Here is a 25,147-nt window from a genome sequence, read left to right as displayed (position 1 = left end):
TGCTACCTGCTTTTTGAAAACGTTACCATACAAATAAAAAGATGATAGTGGTGATGATCATGTTAACATGCCATAAGTGTGTGCATATTTGCTAGAAATAAGACTGTGCAAACCCAATGAGGGTGACTCCAGAAAGCCCTTAACTGCTTAAAGACGAGTGTGGTTGATCATGTTGTGATAAAGCAAGGCATGTCAAACATTAACCTATTTGCAACCTTTATTTTGCAATTCATTCATGATTTCTGCAAAAGAAAGTGAGATTTAGGTCTAAGGAGCTACATTTCCACAGTATGTGAGTATGTGCTGGCACGTGCTGCAGTGGACATGCATTTTCAAAACTGAATGTTTTAAGAATCAGAGGCCATCTTTCATTTTTGTGGTCAGGTGCTCCTTTGCATTCAGATCAGGCCTGAGGACAATAATGTAGCACTTGGGCATGAAGATGCAGCCCAGAAGGCCAGCACTGGAGGCCAAGATGGAGAAGACCTGCACGGCTACCATGTATTTCCCCTTCGTGCTCAGGTAGGTGGGCACAAAGGACACCCAAACACTGCAGAAGACCAGCATGCTGAAGGTGATCAGCTTGGCTTCATTGAAGGCCCCAGGCAGCTTCCTGGCCAGGAAAGCCACCGTGAAGCAGATGGCAGCCAGGAAGCCCATGTAGCCGAGGGCAACATAAAACATGGCCACAGACCCTTCGTTGCATTGCAGGATGATCTCTCTAGCCTGGGAATGCATATCAGATTCAGGGAATGGGGGAGAGATCCCCAGCCAGATGGTGCAGATGACAACTTGGACACTGGAACAAGAAATGACAATGGAGTTGGCCAGACACTTCCCTAGCCATCTCCTCACCCTGTTCCCTGGCTTTGTGGCCAGGAAGGCCAGCACCACAGTGATGGTTTTTGCCAGCACAGAAGAGATGGCAACTGAGAAGATGATGCTGAAGGCTGTTTGTCTGAGAAGGCAGGTTGCTTTCCTAGGACAGCCAATGAACAAGAAGGAGGACCAAAAGGAAAGCATTAGGGAGATGAGGAGGATGAAGGAGAGGTCCCTGTTGTTGGCTTTGACTATGGGGGTTTCTAGGAATTTAATGAAGATTCCTAACAGAAAACCTGTGGTTAAAGACAAGCATAGGGAAATGGAAACTAAGATGATCCCCAAATGTTCTTCATAAGTCAGGAAGGTGGTAGACTTGGGGATACATTGATCTTGCTCCATGTTTGGATGCTGATCATCTGGACATTTCATGCAGTCATCTGCATCTGTGTAGGAGAAAGAGAATAGCTTCATCATCACTTATATCCATAACCATCTGTGTTCTATTACATTTGGAGAACAGATATAGATGTGGGAGAGGTGAAGAAATAAGAATGAGTGTTAAGAAAGGGGAGGCAAAAAAAATTGTTCATTTTAGAAATGGAAAAATGTCAGTTTCTCATTTTTCCAAACTTAAATTCAGTTCTCCACATTTCTGCAGCAATTTGCATTTTTTAAAAAGAATCCTCATGAAATTTCTCCCGAATTTTTTTGAAAGTTTCTCCTAATAAACATATTAAATAAAGTTTTTACTACTGCATACATTTTGCAAGTCATTTAATGTCATATAATACATCTTTGCATTTTATTTTCACTCATATGTTCATTTTTATGCACGTTTTCCCCTAAGAGATGCATTGTTGTTAACATGGGTTGGCAAACTGCATCACAAAATTCAAATAAGTGCAAATTTCAAAAGATGATTGTGTTTCAGTTCCCATATTGTTTCGGAATGTGAGAATCTGATAGATTCAGGTTGAAAAGCAAACTAGACAGAAATTATTACTCCTCCCTGGTTCATTTACTTATTTAATGTTTCCCCTTGTATGCCCCTGGTCCTCCAAGTATATGGAAGTGGCACTCAAGTTTTTTAAAACAACCTTGTGAGGTAGGGTAGAATGAGAGTTAGTTACCGGATGAGTTTCAAGTTAGAGTGGGGATTTGAACCCTGCTCTCCTAGGTCTTAATGCAACACTCCAGGAACTATGCCACACTGGCTTTCTCCAGCAGAGGACATGCTTCAGTCCATGGCCTCATCACCCAAGAAAGGCTTTCAGATAGCAATGGCAGGAAATCTGCCTCTGCAAGATCTTCTGGAGGAGACCACACAGGGCAAGATGAAGCAGTTTGTTAGCTTGGTGTATAGACAGATAATGTTCAAATTTGAAAGTGGAAGGTGGATTAAGCTCACAATTAGGAGAAAATGAGACTAGGATAGAATTAAATACATTTGTGGGTTACATTTAAATTTTACCCTTCCTTCAGCTTACCATGCACATAGTTATCTTATTTTTATATTTGCAACAGTTAGGTACTTCAGGCTCAATAGTAGCAAATGGCCTAAGGCAGGAGGTTCCCTTGTTGCTGAGCAGAGGTGTGAACTTGGTACTCTTCAGTCCAAAGCCCAAACTCCAGCTGCTTCATCAGTCTGGCCAGAACTGGTTTTACTTGTGGCTGCCCATCTGTGGAATATGCTCCCCAGTGAGGTCTGCCTGGTGCCTTCATTGCCCTCTTTTCAGTTCCAGGTAAAGCCGTATTTTTTTGCAGTTATTTGACAGATGTGGTCAGTATTAGTGTGTGACCAGAGGTTTCTGTGGGTTTATGGGGATGGCTGTTGTTCTTTTATTATATAATTACTTTTGATTTAACAATCTGGAACGTCACTTAGAGACCTTCACATAACATACATCATCATCATCATCATCATCCCAAAGGACTTCCATGATGTCTTTAACCAGAAACAGCAATATTTCATTTAACCTCCTTATCTTACTGCAGTCTTTCTGTCGCTGGGCCCTTCCAGATGTTTTGGACTACAATGCCCATAAGTCCCAACCAGCATGGCTGAGTTGTCTGGGGCAGATGGAAGTTACAGTCCAAAACATCATGAAAGGTTTTCTGAAAGGGCAAAACAGAAGAGTGAATCAAAGTAAGGCAGAGAATGGTCTGATACATAGAAATTTATTTATTTATTTATTTATTTATTTATTTTATATACCGCCCTAAGCCTAACGGCTCTCTGGGCGGTGTACATAAAAGATAAAACAACACAGTATATAACTACAATAAATATAACAAAGTCAAAAGCCAAAAACAAACAAACAACAACAAAAAGCAAACAGCATCATAATACAACACTAGTAAAATACTATTAGAATACCCTTTAAAAGACAGATTAAAATACACTTTAAAATGCCTGGGAGTATAAAAAGGTTTTCACCTGACGCCGAAAGGATAGCAGCGTCGGTGCCAGGCGCACCTCATCAGAAAGACTATTCCACAATTCGGGGGCCACCACTGAAAAGGCCCTAGATCTGGTCACCACCCTCCGAGCTTCTCGATGAGATGGCACTCGGAGGAGGGCCTTAGAAGTTGAGCACGTGAAGGACCTCATGATACATTTGCAAACAAAAGAAACTCTGACAGGCAACCCACACATCCCACAACCAGACTAATTCTGCACCCTATTCTATGGGGTACTATAGAATGCTCATTTCAAGACTAATTTCAGTGGGGGGAGGTGACTGTGTGGGTGCCAGGGAGGGCCCCCATGGGCACACCACATTAGTGATCCCTGAATAAAGCAGATTGTGGAGGGCATGGTTTAAACTAGAGAAGAGAGACACATTGTGGGCCCTGCATGCTGAACCCACCCACCCCCATACACACACTCTGTAGCCCAAAGACTGATTCCTCAAGGTCATTTATTTCAACTCACTTACTGAATTTAATGGAGGTGATTAAACGTACAGGTCAAGACAGGATCCTTGTTCAGAAATGTCTCTCAGATCTCCACAAAAAGTGTCTCTGGGTGAATCTTTACCCTATTTATTTTCTCCCAAGGAATGCCCTCTCCCTAGGACTCACCCACCTTCCTGAGTGGAGATGGTCATTTCTGCACATGGAGCACAATCAAAGCAGCAAACCGGCTTTCCTTCTAGAACAACCTTCTTGTATCCAGGATGACAGCTTTCAGTACACCTGGAGCGAGGCACCGTCTAGCCATAAAAAGAAGTTGCATCAAGGGGAAAGCGTTAGGAGTATTTGTGTCTATGGAATTCATCCATAGAGTTTGGAAAAGACCCATCACAATCTCCAGTCCCACGGACCATAAGTGACCCACACACCCTTTTTAGAGGGAACCACTTTTGATGCAGAACTGAATGGCAGGGAAACTTTGGTTTGTTTGCTTACTTCTTTCAACAATGGAAAAGACCCTTTCCAAGATGCTCAAGGTGGTATCTGTGGTCCTCTCCCCCCATTTTATGATCACAACAACTCCATGGGATTGGATAGGCAGAGAGACTGTGACTGGCCAAGGATCACTCAATGTTGGTTTTCTGTCTTACATTGTGTAATACCACACTTGAAGGATATTGACTGTTATCAGTATCAGGGCAGGAGGCACAGAAAGGAAAGGAAACCTGATGCCTAGGGTTGCCATATTCCAGTTCCACAAATCCGGGCAGGTTCATTTGCATACTATGTAAAGTATTTGCATATTATGCAAATATCTGCATATTATTTGTATATTATGCAAAACACCTGCATATTAATATTTGGATTGTCCAGTTGTTTTGTTTTTGTGCCTAGGAATTACCACCAAAAGCTGGGGAAAGATGTGAGAAATCTTTTTTTTAAAAGCAACATTTTCAGCCTTAAATGCCTAGACTCTAGTTTCCAACACTATGGAGTATTTATTGATTGATTAAGAGAATTTATATCCTGCCCTTTTGCTGTTCAAAACAGAGCTCAGCACAGCTTACAAATATAATAAAAACAATAAAAATACACAATCAATATAAAAACATAATAAAAACACAAAATAGCAACAAACATAAAGTAAGTCAGGGCAGCAGTACGGTTAACCATATACGATATATTTCAAAGGTGCAGTGGGTGGAGAAAAACAAGAAGCCAAAATGTTAGGAAAAGGAGTCTTTCACACCACATCCTCAGTTCTAAATACTGTTGCAGCAAGTTTTACAAGTTCCTCCAGTATTCCACTGGTGCAGGCACTCAGACATTCAAAGTACTGTATGTTTCTTAGGTTTTATAAAAGCAGAGCTTTGCTTAACTCAAAATTTCTCAACCACATCTACACAGGTTCCACCTCCATACTCAAAATGAAACTGGGCCTGGAAGTGTGCAACAACCCCACACATACCTTGCTAATTAAATTATCAACGCCAGGATGTCTGTCTTATTGACTACTCTCCTGCTCCCCCCCCCCCGGGCATCATGAAAGACCCAGTCCTGGGCTCAGAAACAAAATAAATATCTGGTCCTCTTCAAAGTATTGATAAGCCTTTTGTTTTAATTGAAATAATAATTATAAATTCTTGTTCTTATCACTAATGGGAGTTAATTATCTTGCATATGCTGCTGTTGCTTCTATGGCTGTAACGGAGTGAGGTTAATGATGTGAAATGCAAATAGGAAAAAAAAACACAGAAGGCAGTAACACTTTCCTAAATGTAATACCATACCAACCACAACAAGATTCCTATGAGTAAGGCAAAAAACTAAGCATCTCACAACCAGTCAGGATTCCTAACCAAAAACCAAAAATAAGATAAATGAAGATTTATATAAGCATGACTATCAAATATATTTATTATTTACACAAACTGTAAAGATATTTATAGGTTTATTTATTCAGAAGCAAGTCCCAGCGTATTCAGTGGGGCTTACTCAAACAGGGACAGAAATGCAACCTCAAGTGATAAGCAACTTCATTCACATAACCCAAAATTCTGAATCATGCAACTTTACACTGTTTTGCAACTGTTTATACTTGTTTTTATGGTTATTGGATTTTAAATGGCTTTATTTCTTGTTGTGAGCTGCCTTGGTTTCCAACCCTACCTCACAGGGGTGTTGGAAAGACTCCATACACACACACGCACACACTGCAGATGTATAAATACATACAGCCAATATAATAGTTTATTGTCAAACCAGTTGGTCATTGCAGAAAAATCAGTATTAGTTTTAAAAAAATCAGTATTAGTTTCCTACAGAATAAAAATTGTAATACCTAAGTAAGCCCTGCCTACTTGCTTTAAAATAGGACTGGAGAAGGGGGCAGAAAGAGTTAGAACACAAACACAATTCTTTTTTACATTCACTCCAAAGTCCCATTGATTGTGAGCACATTTATAACCATGTCTACTCAAAAGTAAGTCCTAATGAATTCAATGGGATTTACTCTGGGCATATGGGATTAGCATTGCTCTTACAGAAAGCAAGCATTGGGAAGGTTTTCAAAACACTGCCCAAGATCTGACTCCTGCACTGTCAGGCCCAGGATGAGACTCAGGAACCAGACCACAGGTTGTAAGTAATTCGTGTTTTATTAGGGTAATGTTCAAGCAAAGACTGCGTCTTCTCATGAAGCAATACAGGGATACAGGTCCTGCGGCATTGGGAGAAAGTTGACAGAGCAAGGGGCTGCTTCCCGCCTGTTCTTTAAGAAGGGGCCAAACGGGCGCGCAACCTTTCGCTCCTCCTTAACTGCTCCTCAGGTACTGCCCGCCTTCCCCCCCTTCTCTCCTGTCTTTTCAGCTGTCTACGTGTGCGCGGTGAGGGGGGAAGCATCAGCCCCTCCTCTTCTGAAGTTTCCGATTCCAGTATGGGGGATAGGGGAGGGGCTGATGGTAAACTGCCTGGTAAACTGTCTCGCCGCTTTTCTGCTGTGGGCAGCCCTCCCTCTTGCTCTGAGCTTCGGACAAGGGGAGGCGTGAGAATGTCCAAGGAGGATTCTGAAACTTCAAAGCTCTCAGGCTCCCCATTGCTAGACTGGCATTTCCTCTGTTTCGTCTTCACTCCAAAGGGGGGAAGTTCCACCCCCTCCCCTCTGCCATCCATCTGAATCCTCTTCTGCCAACCCCCCGGGACCCCAGCTCTGCCTCTCGACACCATCCCCCCTCCCAAGCTGTGCCCCCCTCCCCCTGTCTGGCTTGGGGCGGTGGGGAAAACATTGATGGAAAAGTTTTACCAAATCTGGAGCATGCACATCAGCTGCATCTTCCCATGATCTGTCAGCCACTCCATAGCCTTTCCAGTGAATCAAGTACTGCAGCTTGTGGCATCTGATCCTGGAATCTAAGATTTCCCCAACTTCAAACTCAAGCTGCTCATTTATCAGGAGTGGAGCTCCGGGAGGCTCCTCCGGCCGCAACTCACTGGGAGGGGCGGCTTTCATTAAGAGGGATCGATGAAACACAGGATGTATTTTAAACGTGTCAGGTAGCTTCAGTTGGTACGCCACAGGATTAATTTGAGTTTCTATTTCGAAAGGACCCACCCTCTTGTCTTGTAATTTTCTACATTTGCCCGGCATCTGGAGGAAGCGGGTGGACAGCCATACCTGGTCTCCCGGTTGAAGGGGGGGCCCCTCCTTCCTGTGCAGGTCAGCAACTCGCTTGTACTCCGTTTTGGCTTCGTTTAGCTGCTGTTTCAGTGTCTGTTGCACCGCTTGCAATTCTTTAAGGAAGTCCTCAGCTACCGGTACCAGCATTCCTTCTGAGCTGCTTGGAAAGACTTTAGGGTGGAATCCTTAATTAGCGAAGAACGGGGTTTGTTGAGTGCTGGAGTGCAGAGAATGGTTATAGGCGAACTCTGCAAAATGCAAATATGCTACCCAGTCAGTCTGTTGATAGGACACATAGCTTCGTAAATATCTTTCCAAAACGGCGTTCAAGCGTTCCGTCTGCCCATGTGTCTGGGGGTGATGGGCGGAGGAGAGTTTTAGTTCCGTCTGCAACTGCTTCCACATTGCTCTCCAAAATTTGGCTGTGAACTGAGTTCCTCGGTCTGAGACTACGCTGTTTGGCAATCCATGCAGCCGGTAGACTCCTTTGATGAATAACTTGGCCGTTTCTTTAGCCTCTAAGGCCCCTGCACAAGGAAGAAAGTGCGCCATTTTGATAAGTAGATCTACCACTACTAAGATGGCTGTCATTCCTTGGGACTTGGGTAGATCAGTTATAAAATCCATGGAGAGGTCCTTCCAGGGTTTGTGTGGGACAGGTAATGGTTGTAACAGTCCTGCTGGTTTTCCTGTTTGTGTTTTTGTCCGCAGACAGACAGAGCAGGACTTTACATAGCTCTCAATATCCCGACGCATTTTAGGCCACCAGAAGTCCTTGGCCACGTTCTGAATGGTCTTGTAAATCCCAAAGTGCCCCGCTGTGATGGAATCATGGCACTGGCGTAGGATTCTGAGTCTTAATTCCCCTTCTGGCACATATCTGGCTGTTTTGAACCATAACAGTCCATTTCTCCAGTGAAAGGTTACTTCTGAGTCTTGACCTTGTCCCGTCTCCTGCCGATATTTTAGCATGTCCGCATCTTCTTGTTGTGCCTTTTTGAGTTCCTCTTCCCATGAGGGCTGGCATGCTCCCAACGTTAATTTCTCTGGCGGAATCACGTACTGAGGCTGGTCCTCAGATTCACTTTCTTTGTATTGTGGCTGTCTGGATAAGGCATCCGCTCTCTGGTTTTTGGCTTGGGCATAGTAAGTAATCTTGAAGTTAAACCTAGTGAAGAACTGGGACCATCTTATCTGTCTCTGGTTCAGCTTTCTGGCTGTTTGGAGGCTTTTAAGATTCTTGTGGTCGGAGCGCACTTCAATCTGATGAGAGGCCCCCTCTAGGTATTGTCTCCAGTTTTCAAAAGAATCCTTGATGGCCAGCAGTTCCTTCTCCCATACCGTGTAGTTCTTCTCTGCAGGCTTTAACTTCCGAGAGAAGTACGCGCAGGGGTGCAGCTCCTTCCCTTCTTGGTCTAATTGCAGAAGGACACCCCCCCGATGGAAAAATCTGAAGCATCTGCTTTCACGATGAAAGGGCGGTTCGGATCAGCAAAGCGCAGAATGGGCTCGGTAGCAAACCTTCTCTTCAGCTCCTCAAAGGCCTCGGTGGCGTTCTCTGTCCATTGAAACTTCTTCTTCCCCCTTAAACAGTCAGTCAGAGGAGCTGTTAATTTGGAAAACCCTGGAATGAACTTTCTGTAATAATTGGCAAACCCTAATTTATTTATTTTATTTATTTAATTAAGCTTATATACCGCCCGACTAGCAACAGCTTTCTGGGCGGTGAACATTAAAAATACAATAAAAATAACACAATACAGTATATCACAATACAAAACTGTACAAAAAACTGTACAGTCTAAAATCAAAATATAATAATTTAGAAATAACAGGAATTAAAAGGAATTAAAATGCCTCAGAGAAGAGAAAGGTTTTAACCTGGCGCCGAAAAGATGATAGTGTCGGCGCCAGGCGCACCTCTTCGGGGAGACCATTCCATAGTTTGGGGGCCACCACTGAGAAGGCCCTAGATCTTGTCACCACTCTCCGGGCTTCCCTATGAGTCGGAACCCGGAGGAGGGCCTTCGTAGTAGACCGTAGTGTACGTTCCGGTTCATATCGGGAGAGGCGTTCCGACAGATATCGTGGTCCCGCGCCGTATAAGGCTTTATAGGTAAGTACCAACACTTTGAATCTGGCCCGGAAGCATATTGGAAGCCAGTGCAAACGGGCTAGCACAGGTGTTATATCCTCAGACCGCTTAGTCCTTGTTAGCAGTCTGGTCGCCGCATTTTGCACTAGCTATAGCTTCCGAATCGTCTTCAAAGGTAGCCCTAAGTAAAGCGCATTGCAGTAGTCCAGACGCGAGGTTACCATAGCATGTACCACTGATGTGAGGTCCTCCTTACTCAGATAGGGATGTAGCTGGGCTACCAACCGAAGTTGGTAGAACGCATTCCGGGCCACCGAGGCTACATGAGCCTCAAGTGTGAGGGAAGAGTCTAAGATGACTCCCAGACTACGCACCTGTTCTTTTAGGGGGAGTGTAACCCCATCCAGGACAGGGTATATATCCACCATCCGGTCAGAGAAACCATCCACCAACAGCATCTCAGTCTTGTCGGGATTGAGTCTCAGTTTGTTAGTTCTCATCCAGTCCATTGTCGCAGCCAGGCAACAGTTCAGCACGTCGACTGCCTCACCTGAAAAAGATGTAAAGGAGAAGTAGAGCTGCGTGTCATCAGCATACTGATGACAACGCACTCCAAAACTACTGATGACCGCCCCCAGCGGCTTCATATAAATGTTAAAAAGCATGGGAGACAGAACCGAACCCTGAGGGACCCCACATTGGAGAACCCACGGTGTCGAGCAATGTTCCCCAAGCACTATCTTCTGGAGACAACCCGCTAAGTAGGAGCGGAACCACTGCCAAGCAGTGCCTCCAACTCCCAACTCCGCAAGCCTCTCCAGAAGGATACCATGGTCGATGGTATCAAAAGCTGCTGAGAGGTCAAGGAGAATCAACAGAGTTACACTCCCTCTGTCTCTCTCCCAACATAGGTCATCAAACAGGGCGACCAAGGCAGTCTCAGTGCCAAAACCGGGCCTGAACCCCGATTGAAATGGATCTAGACAATCGGTTTCATCCAATAGCGCCTGGAGCTGGTCAGCAACCATACGTTCCAGGATCTTGCCCAGGAACGGAACATTGGCTACTGGTCTGTAGCTGCTGAAATCCTCTGGGTCCAAGGAAGGTTTTTTCAGGAGTGGTCTCACTGCCGCCTCTTTCAGACAGCCAGGGACCACTCCCTCTCGTAAAGAGGCATTAATCACTTCCTTGGCCCAGCCAACTGTTCCTTCCTTGCTAGTTTTAATTAGCCAAGAGGGGCAAGGATCCAGTACCGAAGTGGTCGCACGAACCTGTCCAACACCTTGTCCACGTCCTCGAACTGAACCAACTGAAACTCATCCAACAAAACATGACAAGACTGTGCTCCGGACACCTCAGTAGGATTAACTGCTATTAAATAGGAGTCTAAGTCCCGGCGAATGCATGAGATCTTATGCTGGAAGTGTTCAGCAAATTTATTACATCAAGCTACCGATGTATCTGGCGTATCTTGTAGGCCTGGATGGAGTAGGCCACGAACCACTTTAAAAAGCTCCTGTGGGCGTGAGAGAGATGACTGAATAGTGGCGGCGAAATGTTTTTTTGCCGCCCTCACCGCTCCTACATAGAGCTTAGTAGAAGCACGAACCAGCTCATAATTGCATTTTTTGGAAGTTCGTCTCCATCTCCGCTCAAGTCGCCTCCTGTCTTGTTTCATCGCTCTCAGCTCCGGAGTATACCAAGGAGCTGTATGAGCTCTACATAGGAGAGGGCGCGCAGGAGCGATCGTGTCAACAGCCCGGGTCATCTCTGTATTCCACAGATTGGCCAGGGCTTCGACAGGAGCGCCAGTCTTATCAGCCGGAAAAACCCCCAGAGCCTTTTGAAAACCTTCAGAATTCATTAGTCTCCGGGGGCGGACCAATTTAATAGGTCCCCCACCCTTGCAGAGGGAAAAGGCTACTGAAAGTCTAAACTTCAGCAAGCAATGATCTGTCCATGACAACGTAAATGTAAAACTCCCCACATCCAGATCACTATCCCCATGTCCGGTAGCAAAGACCAGGTCAAGAGTATGCCCCGATGTATGTGTTGGGCCACTAACATATTGAGACAGCCCCATGGTTGTCATGGCGGCCATGAAGTCCTGAGCTGCCCCAGACAAAGTAGCATCAGCATGAATGCTGAGATCTCCCAGTACTAACAGTCTGGAGGATCTCAACGGTACCTCCGAGACCACTTCCGTCAGCTCAGTTAGGGAAGCCATTGGGCAGCAAGGTGGGCGGTACACCAAAAGGATTCCCAGTCTGTCCCTCTGGCCTAGCACAAGGTGCAAACACTCCAGACCAGTGATTGCATGGACATGGTGCTTGGTGAGTGAGATGGAACTCTTATAGACCACAGCAACCCCACCTCCCCGACCCTCAGATCTACCATGATGCTGAACCAGATACCCCGGTGGGCAGAGCTGGGAGAGACTAACTCCTCCCTGTTCGCCCACCCAGGTCTCGGTTATACATGCCAGATCGGCCACCTCATCCATAATCAAATCATGGACGAGGGAGGTTTTATTATGTACCGATCTGGCATTAAAGAGCAGCAGCTGGAGATATGAGAGTTGGCTGATAGGACAACCAACAACCCTGTGGGTATGAGAAGGACCAGAACGCGGCACAGCCACTACATGTCTGGGCCGCGTTCTCCTAAAAACCGTTGCACATCCTTTTTGGTGACAGGTTGGCCCCAGTCCAATATACAGCTTACTTTCCCTGGATCCATCTCCACGCCTTCCGCTGAGATTCGATACCCAAGGAAGTCTAGAGACTTGAGGTCAAATCCACATTTCTCTAACTTAGCATACAGGTGATTTTCTCTCAGTCTCTTCAACACCGTTTTCACATGCTGGTCGTGGTCTTCCCGGTTCTTTGAGAACACCAGGATATCATCTAAGTAACAGATTACATACGTGTCCAACAAGTCTCTAAACACGTCGTTCATGAACTTTTGAAAAACTCCTGGACTTCCACAAAGCCCGAACGGCATGACCAGGTATTCAAACTGAACATAAGCGGTCAAGAATCCTGTTTTCCATTCATCTCCCTCCTTCATTCTGATCAGATTGTACGCTCCCCTCAAATCCAGCTTCGTGAAGACTTTTGCGGAGCGCAGTCGGTCTAGCAGCTCTGAAATCAGGGGCAGCGGGTAGCTGTTGGGGATGGTGATCTGATTCAATGCGCGGTAGTCATTACAAGGTCTGAGTCCCCCCCCTTCTTTTTCACAAACAATAGTGGTGCTCCAGCAGGGGACTGTGAGGGGCGTATGAATCCTCGCCTCAGGTTTTTATCCAGGAATTCCTTCAGGGCCTCCCTCTCAATCTCTGTGAGAGAGTAGATTCTCCCCGATGGGATGCTGGCTCCTGGCACGAGATCAATCGCACAGTCGTAAGGGCGGTGGGGGGGTAAAGTCTCTGCCTCTTTTTCATCAAACACATCTTTGAATTCTTCATACTTCGGCGGTAGGGTCACTTGCTCGATCTCTTGCACTGCCCCCGCTAAGGTATCCTTAATTCCTTCAGGTTGACAGTTCTCCTGGCAATACTGTGAGGTGAACCACACCACCGCCTCCTTCCAACTTATTGTGGGTTCATGCTTTGCTAGCCAGGGCATTCCCAGAATCACCTCAAAGTTCGAGAGATCTGACACGTATAGCAAAATGAACTCTTCGTGCCCAGGGATTTGAAGTTTCACTTCCTCCGTGGCTTGTGTCACCCCTCCTGACTTCAGGGGTCTCCCATCGATGGTCTCCACAGCTAGGGGAGCGTCCAGTTTCCACCGGGAAATTCCATGACGCTTGACTAGCTTTCCATCAATAAAATTTGTGGAGGCTCCACTGTCAATTAAGGCAGTAGAGTTAAACACCACTCCTCTGGAAGTTGTAATCTGAATAGGCAAGACCAACACCCCTTTTGAGGGATGTTGGGTCGTTGGGGGCCTTTATACAATGCTGCCCCCAGTCCATCGGCCTGCACGTGGACTGGGTGTTCTAGTTTCCCGACGGCTCGGCTTTCCCCCCTTTTAGTCCACAGTCTCTGGCCACATGGCCCAGCTTTGAACAATAAAAGCATAAATGTTCCCGGCGTCGTCTTTCCTTTTCTTCTTCCGACAGTCTTGGCCTAGCCCCTCCCTGTCCCTCAGTTGTATTACCTGCCATCCCTGCAGCGGGAAGGGTCTTGCTGCAGGATGCCGAGGCTGAGTACCTCGGGGCCTCCTGCTTCCTTTCCAGGCGCCTCCCTTCCATCCGGTGATCTATCTGTAGACATAGCCGGATGAGCCCTGGTAGGTCAGCGGGGGGGGGGGAGGTCCTGGCCAGCTCATCCAGGATTTCAGCATTTAATCCACTCCGGTACATAAACATCAGGGCGGCGTCATTGTAACCAGTTTCCTGGGACAGAATTTTAAAAGCGTTAGTGTACTCGGAAACAGTCCCTTTAGCTTGCTTCAGAGCGCCTAGCTGCTGCGCTACTGTTTCAGCTCTTTGGGGGTCTTGGAACATCTCGGTCATCTCCTGTATAAATCCTCTGTACCTTCTTAAGACAGTATCCTTTCTCACGAGATACGGAGTCACCCATTTTGCAGCTTCTCCCTCCAGGAGGCTAATCACGAAGGCTACTTTAGCCCCATCGTCTGGAAATTCCGTGTGCCTGACATCCAGATATAACTCACATTGAGCCATGAAGGTTGCCAACTGATCACTTTGTCCCACGTATTTTGGGGGCAGTCCAATGGGAACTTTTACTGCAGCAGCTGGAGGGGCTGTACGCATCTGGTCTATCGTGGCCTTCAAGGTTTGATTATCCGTCTTCAGCACCTTGACTGCTGCTAGCAGGGCTTGAACATCCATCTGCAAATCAGCTACCTTAGTCCTCAAGAGTTTCACTTCTTCCATCTCAGAAGTGGGGTTCGTCCCCCCCGCTGCTCCCTTTGACATCTTGTCCCAGTCAAGTGAAGAGAGCGTTGAGGGTGATTTAGGTGGCTCTGTCAAGCTGTCAGGCCCAGGATGAGACTCAGGAACCAGACCACAGGTTGTAAGTAATTCGTGTTTTATTAGGGTAATGTCCAAGCAAAGACTGCGTCTTCTCATGAAGCAATACAGGGATACAGGTCCTGCGGCATTGGGAGAAAGTTGACAGAGCAAGGGGCTGCTTCCTGCCTGTTCTTTAAGAAGGGGCCAAACGGGCGCGCAACCTTTCGCTCCTCCTTAACTGCTCCTCAGGTACTGCCCGCCTTCCCCCCCTTCTCTCCTGTCTTTTCAGCTGTCTACGTGTGCGCGGTGAGGGGGGAAGCATCGGCCCCTCCTCTTCTGAAGTTTCCGATTCCAGTATGGGGGATAGGGAAGGGGCTGATGGTAAACTGCCTGGTAAACTGTCTCGCCGCTTTTCTGCTGTGGGCAGCCCTCCCTCTTGCTCTGAGCTTCGGACAAGGGGAGGCGTGAGAATGTCCAAGGAGGATTCTGAAACTTCAAAGCTCTCAGGCTCCCCGTTGCTAGACGACCCTATCACTGGCATTTCCTCTGTTTCGTCTTCACTCCAAAGGGGGGAAGTTCCTCCCCCTCCCCTCTGCCATCCGTCTGAATCCTCTTCTGCCAACCCCCCGGGACCCCAGCTCTGCCTCTCGACATGCACACAAGAGGGAAAAAAACTGAAATGTATATACTTACCCAATTTATGAGATTTTCAGATAAACAGGAGGTGAAACCACCATTTTGTTTTCTAGACACTGCCTCAGATCAATGAAACTGAAACACAATCCCTGATTGGCTGCAATCCTGAACGGGCGAGGTTAAAGCTAGGAAGTGCATACAGTACTGTTTAAAGAAAGATTTAACAGTCGGGGGGCGGCTGACGTTTTTATGCATATCTCGAGAACCGGACCACCTAGAAACTTAATTTTTTAAAAAAATTAAAGCTGAGAATCCGGGCCACATAAGGGGCTAGCCGGGCGCTGGGTGGCATGCATAGAATCCGGGCAAAACCCAGCTAACCGGGCAATATGGCAACCCTACTGATACCACAGCTAGGAAAGGAAAGGCTTGTTAAGAAGTGGATGAGTTGGGTGTGTTTGTGTTTGTGTATGTACATGATGGATTTATCCACATTGGATGAGTGAATGATGACTTTTGGGTTCTGATGCATGGCCACTCTGCACTGTATATATATGATTTTTCAGCTTTCACTGAAATAGACATTGGTGAATTAAGATTTTATGGATGAATTATCATGTATTTTTGCCCCATTTTTGTGGTGAGGTAAATTTCTTAGTTCTGTGGGCCAAATGATTATATTTTGGGCAAACTAAAAGAGTGTTCACTGCAGAAGGAAACCAAACTTGGCTCCTGTTCAAACCCACACCACCCTTGCTGAATCATAAAAATGTTTGCAACATCCTGTTGATAAGGAGGGCGGTAAAGGCAGCACAACTGGGTCAGATTGGCTGGGGTCCTTCTGAACGGCTAGGGCCAATAGCCAACCACCATGGCTGGGCCTGCTATAAACTCTGAATTTTCAGGGTTGAAAAATGCATGGGGAGCATCTGCAGATGCAAGAGGCTTCTCATTTGACTCGATTGCTATACAAGGGTGAACCCCTGGGATGCCACCTCCCACCCCTGCACTATATTCAATAGGACTTACTTCCTGTAAGTTGAAGTTGTCCATGAGTTATCCAACAAATTATTAGACCTTCACAAATGACACATTCAGTAATGTGCCCCTTACCTTGTTAAACCACGTGGGCCATACAATGGCTTCTTGGTTAATGGTGAACTTTACATCAGTAGATGCCTCTTTCTCTATGCTCCCAATTTTCACTCTAGCATGAGAGCCATTGGGAAACATCACCCAATTGTCAATATTATAGTGGCCTGGCAGCCCCCCATTCTCATCAAAATGCAGGCCACCTATGGAAGCATTTGAAAACTGGATTTCTCTCAAGGAAGAGTGAAGCTGTAATGACATGGAAAACACCAGCATTAAAAAAAAGCATGAAACCACATTGGCTAACTCATTCCTGCTCACTTTGGGCTCTTATGAATGGGGGCCACTGCACATGCCATTTACATTACAAAACCTATTCAGACTGTCAATTGTATTGATTAAAACATTTATAGACCACCTTTCATAAAACAATAGCAAGGCAGTTTACAAAACAAAATCAGTATCTGTTACAATAAACTCTAGGACTGTGCACAGACCCCCCCCAACCCAATTTGTGGCTTCAGTTTGTAAATACATATAATTCCTGATTTGATCCGGACATATTTGTACACTTTCCAATCCAGTTCGAGATATTACAAACATCCAGAAATCCCATTAACTTGCATTACAAAACAAACATGGCCATAACCTTCTTGGTTTTTGACATAGGAACATGAAAGTTTGGGGACATGGTAGTCCCTAGAGAGAGGAGTAATCCTTCCAAATATCAGGTGGGTAGCCAGAGCGGGTTTCATGTTACCCTGCTTTACATTTTAAAAGGTTTTAAAATTAAAATGGACACAACTTTCTTCTTTTTTTCATACAGGGGCATGAAATTTGGGGACATAGTAACCTCTGTGGAGGGGATTAATCCTGCCAAATTTCATCTGGGTAGCTCCAAAAGATTTAATGAATGCCACCTTTAAATTTTCTTCCATTTTTTTTTGAGTGCTCAGTCATGCGAGTTCTCATGTTCCTGTGTTTGTCCTGTTCCTTCCTTCAAGGTTTTGGAAGAAAATACTGAGATTATTTAAAAAAAAAAAGGTTTGTGAATTAGTAGGCACTGGTTGGCAGCATCAAGCGGTACAGGTGGGCAGCGCCATGGAGATATTATATGCATGTAGCAACATGAAATTTGGGGACATGATGGCCCCTCAAGAGGGGATTAACCCTTCCAAATATCAGGTGGTTAGCCACACATGTTTACATGCTTGCCTTCTTTAAAGTGTAAAAGGTTTACAATTTTAAATGGAGGCATCACAGTTCTGTTTTTTCATATAGGGACTTCAAATCTTGATCTTCTAGATGGTGAACAGGAAGGACAAGTTGTGCCAGAAGTACAGAGGGAAAAACCTGTAAGAATTAATCAGTTAAAATGTGTCACCATTCAAGGAAATAAAAATGTCAATTCAATGAACACATCCTTTTTTATATCCGTCTCAGGGTCTTTCCAGGCAATATAAATCTCACAATAGCTGATCCCCAAATAATGATCTGTATGCTTCTGCTGGGGGCAGAAGAGAAGAAGTACACAACCTTTTAGGTATAAATAATATATATATGCCCTAAAATATTGGGAAATTTCTGCGAAGGTTGCAGTTGCTTCAGTGATCCTGACTGCTTCAAAGGGGGTGCATAAATGCTCCTTTGATGAAATGGAGAGCTCAGGCTATACTAAGAAAGGGGGGAGCTGCAATTGCAATTCCACATACACACATCAGTAGGGCTTACATTCCAGCAGACACAGCTAGGATTGTACTGTAGGTCAACAAAGGCCACATGTTTACATGCTTGCCTTCTTTAAAGTTTAAATGGTTTACAATTTTAAATGGAGGCATCACAGTTTTGTTTTTTCATATAGGGACTTCAAATCCGGAGACATGGTAGCCCTCACAGAGGGGATTAACCCTTCCAAATATCAGGTGGGTAGCTCCAGGATATTTCATGCTAGCTATCTTTGAACTTTCCTTTTTTTCCAAAAAGATTTATAAAAAGACTGTGAGTGCTCATTTGTTGTTGTTGTTGTTATGTGCCTTCAAGTCGATTACGACTTATGGCGACCCTATGAATCAGCGACCTCCAAGAGCATCTGACATGAACCACCCTGTTCAGAGCTTGTAAGTTCAGGTCTGTGGCTTCCTTTATGGAGTCAATCCATCTCTTGTTTGGCCTTCCTCTTTTTGTACTCCCTGCTGTTTTTCCCAGCATTATTGTCTTTTCTAGTGAATCAGGTCTTCTCATGATGGGTCCAAAGTATGATAACCTCAGTTTCATCATTTTATCTTCTAGTGATAGTTCTGGTTTAATTTGTTCTAACACCCAATTATTGGTCTTTTTTGCAGTCCATGGTATGCGCAAAGCTCTCCTCCAGCACCACATTTCAAATGAGTTGATTTTTCTCTTATCCGCCTTTTTCACTGTCCAACTTTCACATCCATACATAGAGATCGGGAATACCATGCTCTGAATGATCCTGACTTTGGTGTTCATTGATACATCTTTGCATTTGGGGACCTTTTCTAGTTCTCTCACAGCTGCCCTCCCCAGTCCTAGCTGCCTTCTGATTTCTTGACTATTGTCTCCATTTTGGTTAATGACTGTGCCGAGGTATCCTTGACAAGTTCAATGTCCTCATTGTAGGCATGATATTGCTGTGATGCTTCCTAAAAATAATAATAAGGAAAGAATTTGGCTGCAGCCAAAAATACAGAAGAGTGAATGGGGGTTTGTGGAAAGAAAATGTAAGCTTGGCACTCTTTAAAAAAGCTGCTGTAACACAGAGAGAGAGAGAGGAAGAGAGAGTTGTAAACAATTATAAAGAAAGAGGAGGAAAGCAGATAAGGCAGGCTTCAGGGACAAGATTTGCTACAGCCACTAGTCTTAAAAGTGTTCTGCTTGGAGAATTACAAGACTGAGAGAGCAAAGTGGAATCCGCCTTACAGGTCAGCAACACATCCCACCCAGCCCCGAAAACATGCACCATTGGACAGCAAAGTCCCACTCCTCCTCTCCCAACCCCTTTTCTCCATCCTCATTTGCACAACTAGCTGTCAATAAAACACAGACTCAGCGTTTTCCTTTCATGGTGTGTGATCCCACCCTAAGCACTATGATTGGAGAAGCAATGCCATCTCCACAGCAGGGCTCCTGTGTTGATTGGCAGGGAGAGCTGTAGTGTGGTGTCAATAAAACGCAGCGTTCCCCACCCTGTTGTTAATGTCTCAGTATTAGGGTGTGTGTCTTTGTGGATGTCTGTGTGTGCCTGTGTGTGCCCAAGAGCCAGGCAAAGAGATGTCGACACATGAGCACCAGTTGTTTTTTCAAACTCTGAATATGGCGTTCCCCCCAGTCACATGGGGGCGGGTTTGTTCCCACCCCACTGGTCATGGAAGATTCAGGAGGGCCACTCCCGATTGGTTGAGTGAGTGGGGTGACCTCAGGGCCGGTGCTGGTGTGTTCAGCACACCCCTGCAAATTATAAATCCGCACCCTTACCTTTTATATTTTTTTCTGTTCATTTTTCAGTTGAAACTATGCCAACTGCTGAGTTTCCAAGATGCTGGGAGTGCATGTGAATTTATTGGTTTTATCAATTTATTCTAATGCATTTATAGCCTGACTTCTAAAAAATATTTTTTTTTCTAACAGGAGTCCCCCCCCCCAGCATTTCACAACTACCAAGTCTGCACCCCTATAAGATTTTTCTCTCTCAAACAGGCACACACAGAGATATGAGATGTCAGCTTTTTGGCTCGTAACAGGCAAAAATCTAGCAGACAAAGATTATCCTAACAAGGAGAGAAAGACAGGAAGAGTGCTTCCATAGTTGTGTTCTGTCTATTACAGCTGGCTAATTTAGAAGGCAGAAGAGCATGGCCAAGCCAGGGAAGTTGGTAACCGCAAGCAGACACCTGCTGTGCAGGACTCGCCCCATTCCAGCCAGTGGGGAGAGGGGGCCCTGCTTAGAGGTGGCAGATTCATGGGGGAGGTCTCAGGCACCACCATTGCTGTGGCGGGCAAGATCGCAGAACGTGGGCACCAGATTGGTGGGAGGGTTCCTGCCCTCTTCACAGTTGTGGGGCTGTCAGAAATCCAACAGAAGCAGGCTTCCCCATCTCTGCATGGCCAGGCAGGGTAAAGCCGCACTTCCTGAATGACCGCCTGACAGCCCCACACTGAGCAGTAGCCACCCATCAATCTTTAAACCCACCTCAATATAGTTACCACCCTTCAGTGCTGAGGCGGGGGCCCTCTGTCCATGCTCAACAACACCAGAGCTTGGAAAAGTTACTTTTTTGAACTACGACTCCCATCAGCCCCAGCCAGCATGGCCACTGGATTGGGCTGATGGGAGTTGTAGTTCAAAAAAGTAACTTTTCCAAGCTCTGATTATCATAGTCATGTTACGCAGAAGCCAGGATTTCTCCAACTGAGCGCCAAAAATCTCCCACTGCTCTCAGAGAAACCCTCCCGGGAGGCAGAAAAAGAACACACAAACCTGAGGACAACAAACTACCACGGAGCTGCCTCGCACTCTTACTCCGAAGTAGTTTCCCCGAGGTAAAGTGCCCTGGGGTTTCCTCTGGGGTAGAGAGCCAGGAGCATACGTCTTCTTGCCTGCTTAAGAAGCCAGCACTCTCCCCCTGGTCTATGGTGCATTCCTTCTTGTCCGTTCGCCGACAGCACTCTCTGAAGAAGTAGAGCCGGCTCCGGCTGAGGGAGGGCCGGGGCAGTCTCTCCGATCGCCCCCTCATGGCACGTGAGCACGGGAGGCAGACAACGCCAAGGAGCTTCGAGTGCTTGTTCAAAGGCAGGAGCTCGGCAGGCGAAAGGAGCCGCCCCACAGGGGCATCCTTTGGGTGCCATGGGAGAGCCGGGCGGCCTGCTCCAGTGGAGCCCTCCCAGTCCCGCCAGGGAAGGAGGCAGCCTTTGGGGCAGCTTGGCCACCGCTAGCGGGTGCACTCCATTTCAGAGACATTTCTCTCCCCCGCTGTGCACGTCAGGCAAAGGAAGAAGGAGCGGCCAGGCTCCTCCGGCACCCCTCAAGCGTTGCATCCTCCTGCCATGCTTACCTTGCTTACCATGTTACACCGGCCCTGGGTGACCTGATGTCTCACGCCAAAGGGAGGAAGTGGAGTGGCCGCATTTAAACCCTATTCATAGGATCGCCATAAGTTGGGATCGACGTGAAGGCAGTCCATTTCCATTTTTTTTCATGAGGGATCTAAGGTTCCAGTCTGGGCACCTGACCAGGCTTCCATAAGGAGCTTGGAAGTGATGGTGGCCACAAAGCTTGCCAAGGAGATAGCTGCCAATAGAATTTTGGGTCCCTTCCCTTCTCCCCCCCCGCCAGAGCTTCGAATCTCACCCCTTGGTACCATGCCTAAAAAACAGCTGGGTGAGTACCGGCTCATTCAGAATCTCTCCTCCCGAAGGGTAGTTCTGTCATCTCTCCTGATGGCATCTCTCCTGATGCAGCCTCAGTCAGGTACACATCTTTTGATGAGGTTGTCAGGGTGGTGAGAAGAGCTGGCAGAGGGGCTCTGCTGGCAAAGTGTGACATCAAGTCAGCCTTCCGCCTCCTGCCCATGCACCCCCAAGGACATTGACCTTTTGGGCTTCCAGTTCTGCGGACAATTCTATGTGGACCGAGCCATGCCTGTGGGTTGCTCCATATCATATTCCACTTCTGAAGCAATGGAGTTTCCTTCTGGTGCCATGAGACGCTGTTGGAGGCGGAGCTTCAGGTCCAGTCCGATGCAGCTGGTAGTCTTGGCTTTGGAGTTATCTTCTGCATTGAGTGGTGCACTGAGAGGTGGCCTGTTGACTGGTGAAAGGCGGTGGTTACTACTGATCTAACCTTCTTGGCGTTTTTCCCCATTGTAGTGCGCACATCTGGCCTCTTGCATTCCAGAACCGTACGGTACAGTTTTGGTGTGACCATCAGGCCACGTCCATGTTATTAACACAGAGACTTCTCAGTAGGCATGAGCAATGCACCTAGTTAGGGCTTTTGTTTCGCAGTGCTTACGTTTTAACATCCTTTATGTGGCCAGGCATGTTCCAATCCTCCAGAACAGCACTGCTGACGCCCTTTCTTGCTTCCAGATGGAGCGTTTCTGGAAGTTGGCTCCAGGCACTTCATCCGTCCTGACCCAGACGCCTGCCAGCCTCTGGAGCCTTGGCAGATGGAAGCAAGCATTGCCATAGCCTTGGTGCTCAGTACTTGGAGAGCCTACCAGCTCACTTGTGCTGAATTCTGGGAGTTTTGAGAGGCTAACGATCTACAACAGCAGTGGCCCATCCCACTGAGCCACTTTATACAATTTTTAGTTCCCTTAAAGGCTAGGGGTAAGGCAGTCACCACCCTCACGGGTCAATTGTCAGCCCTGGCATTTCAGTCAAAGGCCAGGGACTTTCTTGTGGTCACGGCTGACTTCAGGATCCAGAAGATGTTAGAAGGATGGGCCAGAATATCACTAGGGATAGAAAGATCTGTCAATTTCGGTTCCTTCCTTTTCTCATTTTTCCAGTGTTAAATTCAGTTCTCTACATTTCTGCAATTTTTTAAAAGAATAATCCTCATGAAAATTCTTCAATATTTTAGTGCGAATTTCTCCAAACACATTTTTGTAGGCAGTTTTGATAAAGGTACACATTTTTGCAAGCCATTTCTCATCATTTCATGTCTTTTTGCAAGTTATTGTCACTCAAGTGTTCATTTTTATGTACACTTTCCCCTAATATATGCATTTTTGTAAATGTTGTTTAGTTGGCGAACTGCATCCCAAAATTTGAATAAATGAATTTGGAAGGGTGGCTATGTCCCAGTTCTCATATGGTTTCAGAAAGTGTGAATTTGATGAATTCTTCTTCAAATGTGAACTGAATCGAAATTCTCACCCATCCCTAAATATCACCCACCATCCCTGATAAGAGGCAGCCGTTTACACCTGCTATTATTTTGCAACTGTTTCCACAGTTTCAGGGCCTCTGTTCATCTTCATACGATGCAACTCTCTTCTTGGCAGCTTCTCTTACAGCATTTTATGGGGCCTTTCGCCCTAGAGAGCTGCTGGCTGGTTCAAAGAGGGATCTCTCTGCCAGGATCCTCCAGCTTAGTGACTGTGGATTATCCGAGTCAGCAGCCTGTCTTACCTTACCCATGTCCAAAACCAGAGCTTGGAAAAGTTACTTTTTTGAACTACAACTCCCATCAGCCCAATCCAGTGGCCATGCTGGTTGGGGCTGATGGGAGTTGTAGTTCAAAAAAGTAACTTTTCCAAGCTCTGTCCAAAACAGATCACAATGGGAAGCAGGTTGTACTAGGTCCTTGCCTGATTTTGCAGTTATGCTCTGTTGCCACCTTGCGGGGTTACCTAGAAGCTCGGCCTCCAGGCCCAGGTTACTTCTTCATTCACAGAGACCGGTTTCCATTCATGCAATCTCAATTTTGGGCAGTCCTCAAACGGGCTTTGATGATGTGTTGCTGTGACCCAGCAGTATTTGGCCTGCATTGCTTTCGCATAGGGGCAGCTACTGCCAAGGCCCTAATGGGCCTCTCAGCCTCCGAAATATGGGCTATCGGCAGATGGTAATCTGCAGCTTACAAAGCATCTGTCCTATATGATGGAGCACCTTGTGAGGAGGCAGTCGGTGACCTGTGGGTGGTAGTGCATATGAGTGGATAGTCAAGGGCAGATAGCGATCTTCAGTCTCATGACTCATACAAATGCTGGTGTGCATGGAGTTGCAGCCAAGGGCAGATAGAGATCTGCACAGTTTTGTCCAGTTGGTATGTTGAAGTTGTTCTGCTTGGTAATTGTTTTCTTCCCTTCTTCCAGGTCTCAGGCTCCTCCCTTACCCAGTGTGTGTTTTGTTATGTGGGCATTCCATTCTCTTCTGGGCTCTCAGTAGGGATTCATCCTCAGACCTGGGAACCCAGCTCTATCTTTCAGGCAGGGCTAATTTGCACTGGCAGGCTAGGAGAGGAATACTATGGGGTGAACCTCTTCCTACACTGTGGTGGGCATTCTCAGCCAGACCCCCAGTTAACATCTTAGTTGTTCACTTGGGTGAGAATGGTCTTGTACAGCGACCTGGCTTAGATCCATTCTATAATGTGGTGCATGATCTGGGATGGATCAAGTACAATTTCTCCCATTGTTTGGTTCCCTGGTCTGCACTACTGGAGCAACGGGTAAGGAGCTGCAGGTTTGGAGGGTCATGAAATTGATTGGGCTAGGCAGGGAGTGAACAGGAGGGTTAAGAAGCTTGTACCAGCAAAAGTGTGGGGTTACATCGCACATCCGAGGACTTGCATTAATTTCCCCCAATTATTTAGGGATGATGGGATTCACCTCTCTGAACTAGGATGTGGTATGTTATTGGAGGATTAGCTCAAGGGGTTGGCAGAGTTGTTGGGGTTAGTGGGATGAGGTATTTAAGCATGAGCTATATGCCTCTCATGGCATTGAGTTTGGGGAGGTAAGGTATTTGGGGGGAGAGATGTACAGGTAGGTATACTGAGGCATTATTGGGTAAGGATGTCCTTCAGGACTCTTGCAGGCCTCTGGGTCTGTAGGATGCCCATGTGGACTGTCATGGGCATCAGGGTGAATATGTGTACAGTGGAGCAAGGATGCACATGGGGGATCCACTACCAAGGCTCACCTAGCAAGGAGGGAGCCTTAGCCCATGTCCTTGCCTGAGGAGCCATAGCTAGAATCATAGAATCATAGAATAGTAGAGTTGGAAGGGGCCTATAAGGCCATCAAGTCCAACCCCCTGCTCAATGCAGGAATCCAAATCAAAGCATTCCCGACAGATGGCTGTCCAGGTGCCTCTTGAATGCCTCCAATGTCGGAGAGCCCACTACCTCACTAGGTAATTGGTTCCTTTGTCGTATGGCTCTAACAGTTAGGAAG

At 46.4% G+C, this 25,147-nt stretch overlaps 1 protein-coding gene across 1 annotated transcript; it reads right to left on the bottom strand.

Annotated features, from left to right (window-relative positions):
- Nucleotides 1-354: 354 nt before the first annotated feature.
- LOC133379002 (vomeronasal type-2 receptor 26-like) lies at nucleotides 355-21,304 on the bottom strand. Its single transcript, XM_061613614.1, has 5 exons — nucleotides 21,293-21,304; nucleotides 20,828-21,073; nucleotides 16,242-16,469; nucleotides 3,911-4,037; nucleotides 355-1,265 (listed from the first exon to the last, which is right to left on the bottom strand). Exons 1-5 carry the CDS (start codon nucleotides 21,302-21,304, stop codon nucleotides 355-357), a joined length of 1,524 nt encoding a protein of 507 aa, XP_061469598.1.
- Nucleotides 21,305-25,147: the final 3,843 nt, after the last annotated feature.

The sequence above is a fragment of the Rhineura floridana genome, chromosome 3 (genome assembly GCF_030035675.1).
Source record: "Rhineura floridana isolate rRhiFlo1 chromosome 3, rRhiFlo1.hap2, whole genome shotgun sequence".
In the NCBI taxonomy this organism is placed as follows: Eukaryota; Metazoa; Chordata; class Lepidosauria; order Squamata; family Rhineuridae; genus Rhineura; species Rhineura floridana.
Note: the sequence above shows the minus strand (reverse complement) of the source record. Positions and strands in the feature narration are given on the sequence as shown.

What these genes read in the sequence shown, in the direction of transcription:
- LOC133379002 (XM_061613614.1), bottom strand. An exon ending in GGCCCACGTGGTTTAACAAG is followed by an intron (nt 4,038 to 16,241) that starts GTAAGGGGCACA and finishes TTTTATGGCTAG; the next exon opens with ACGGTGCCTCGCTCCAGGTG. An exon ending in GACCATCTCCACTCAGGAAG is followed by an intron (nt 1,266 to 3,910) that starts GTGGGTGAGTCC and finishes TCTCCTACACAG; the next exon opens with ATGCAGATGACTGCATGAAA.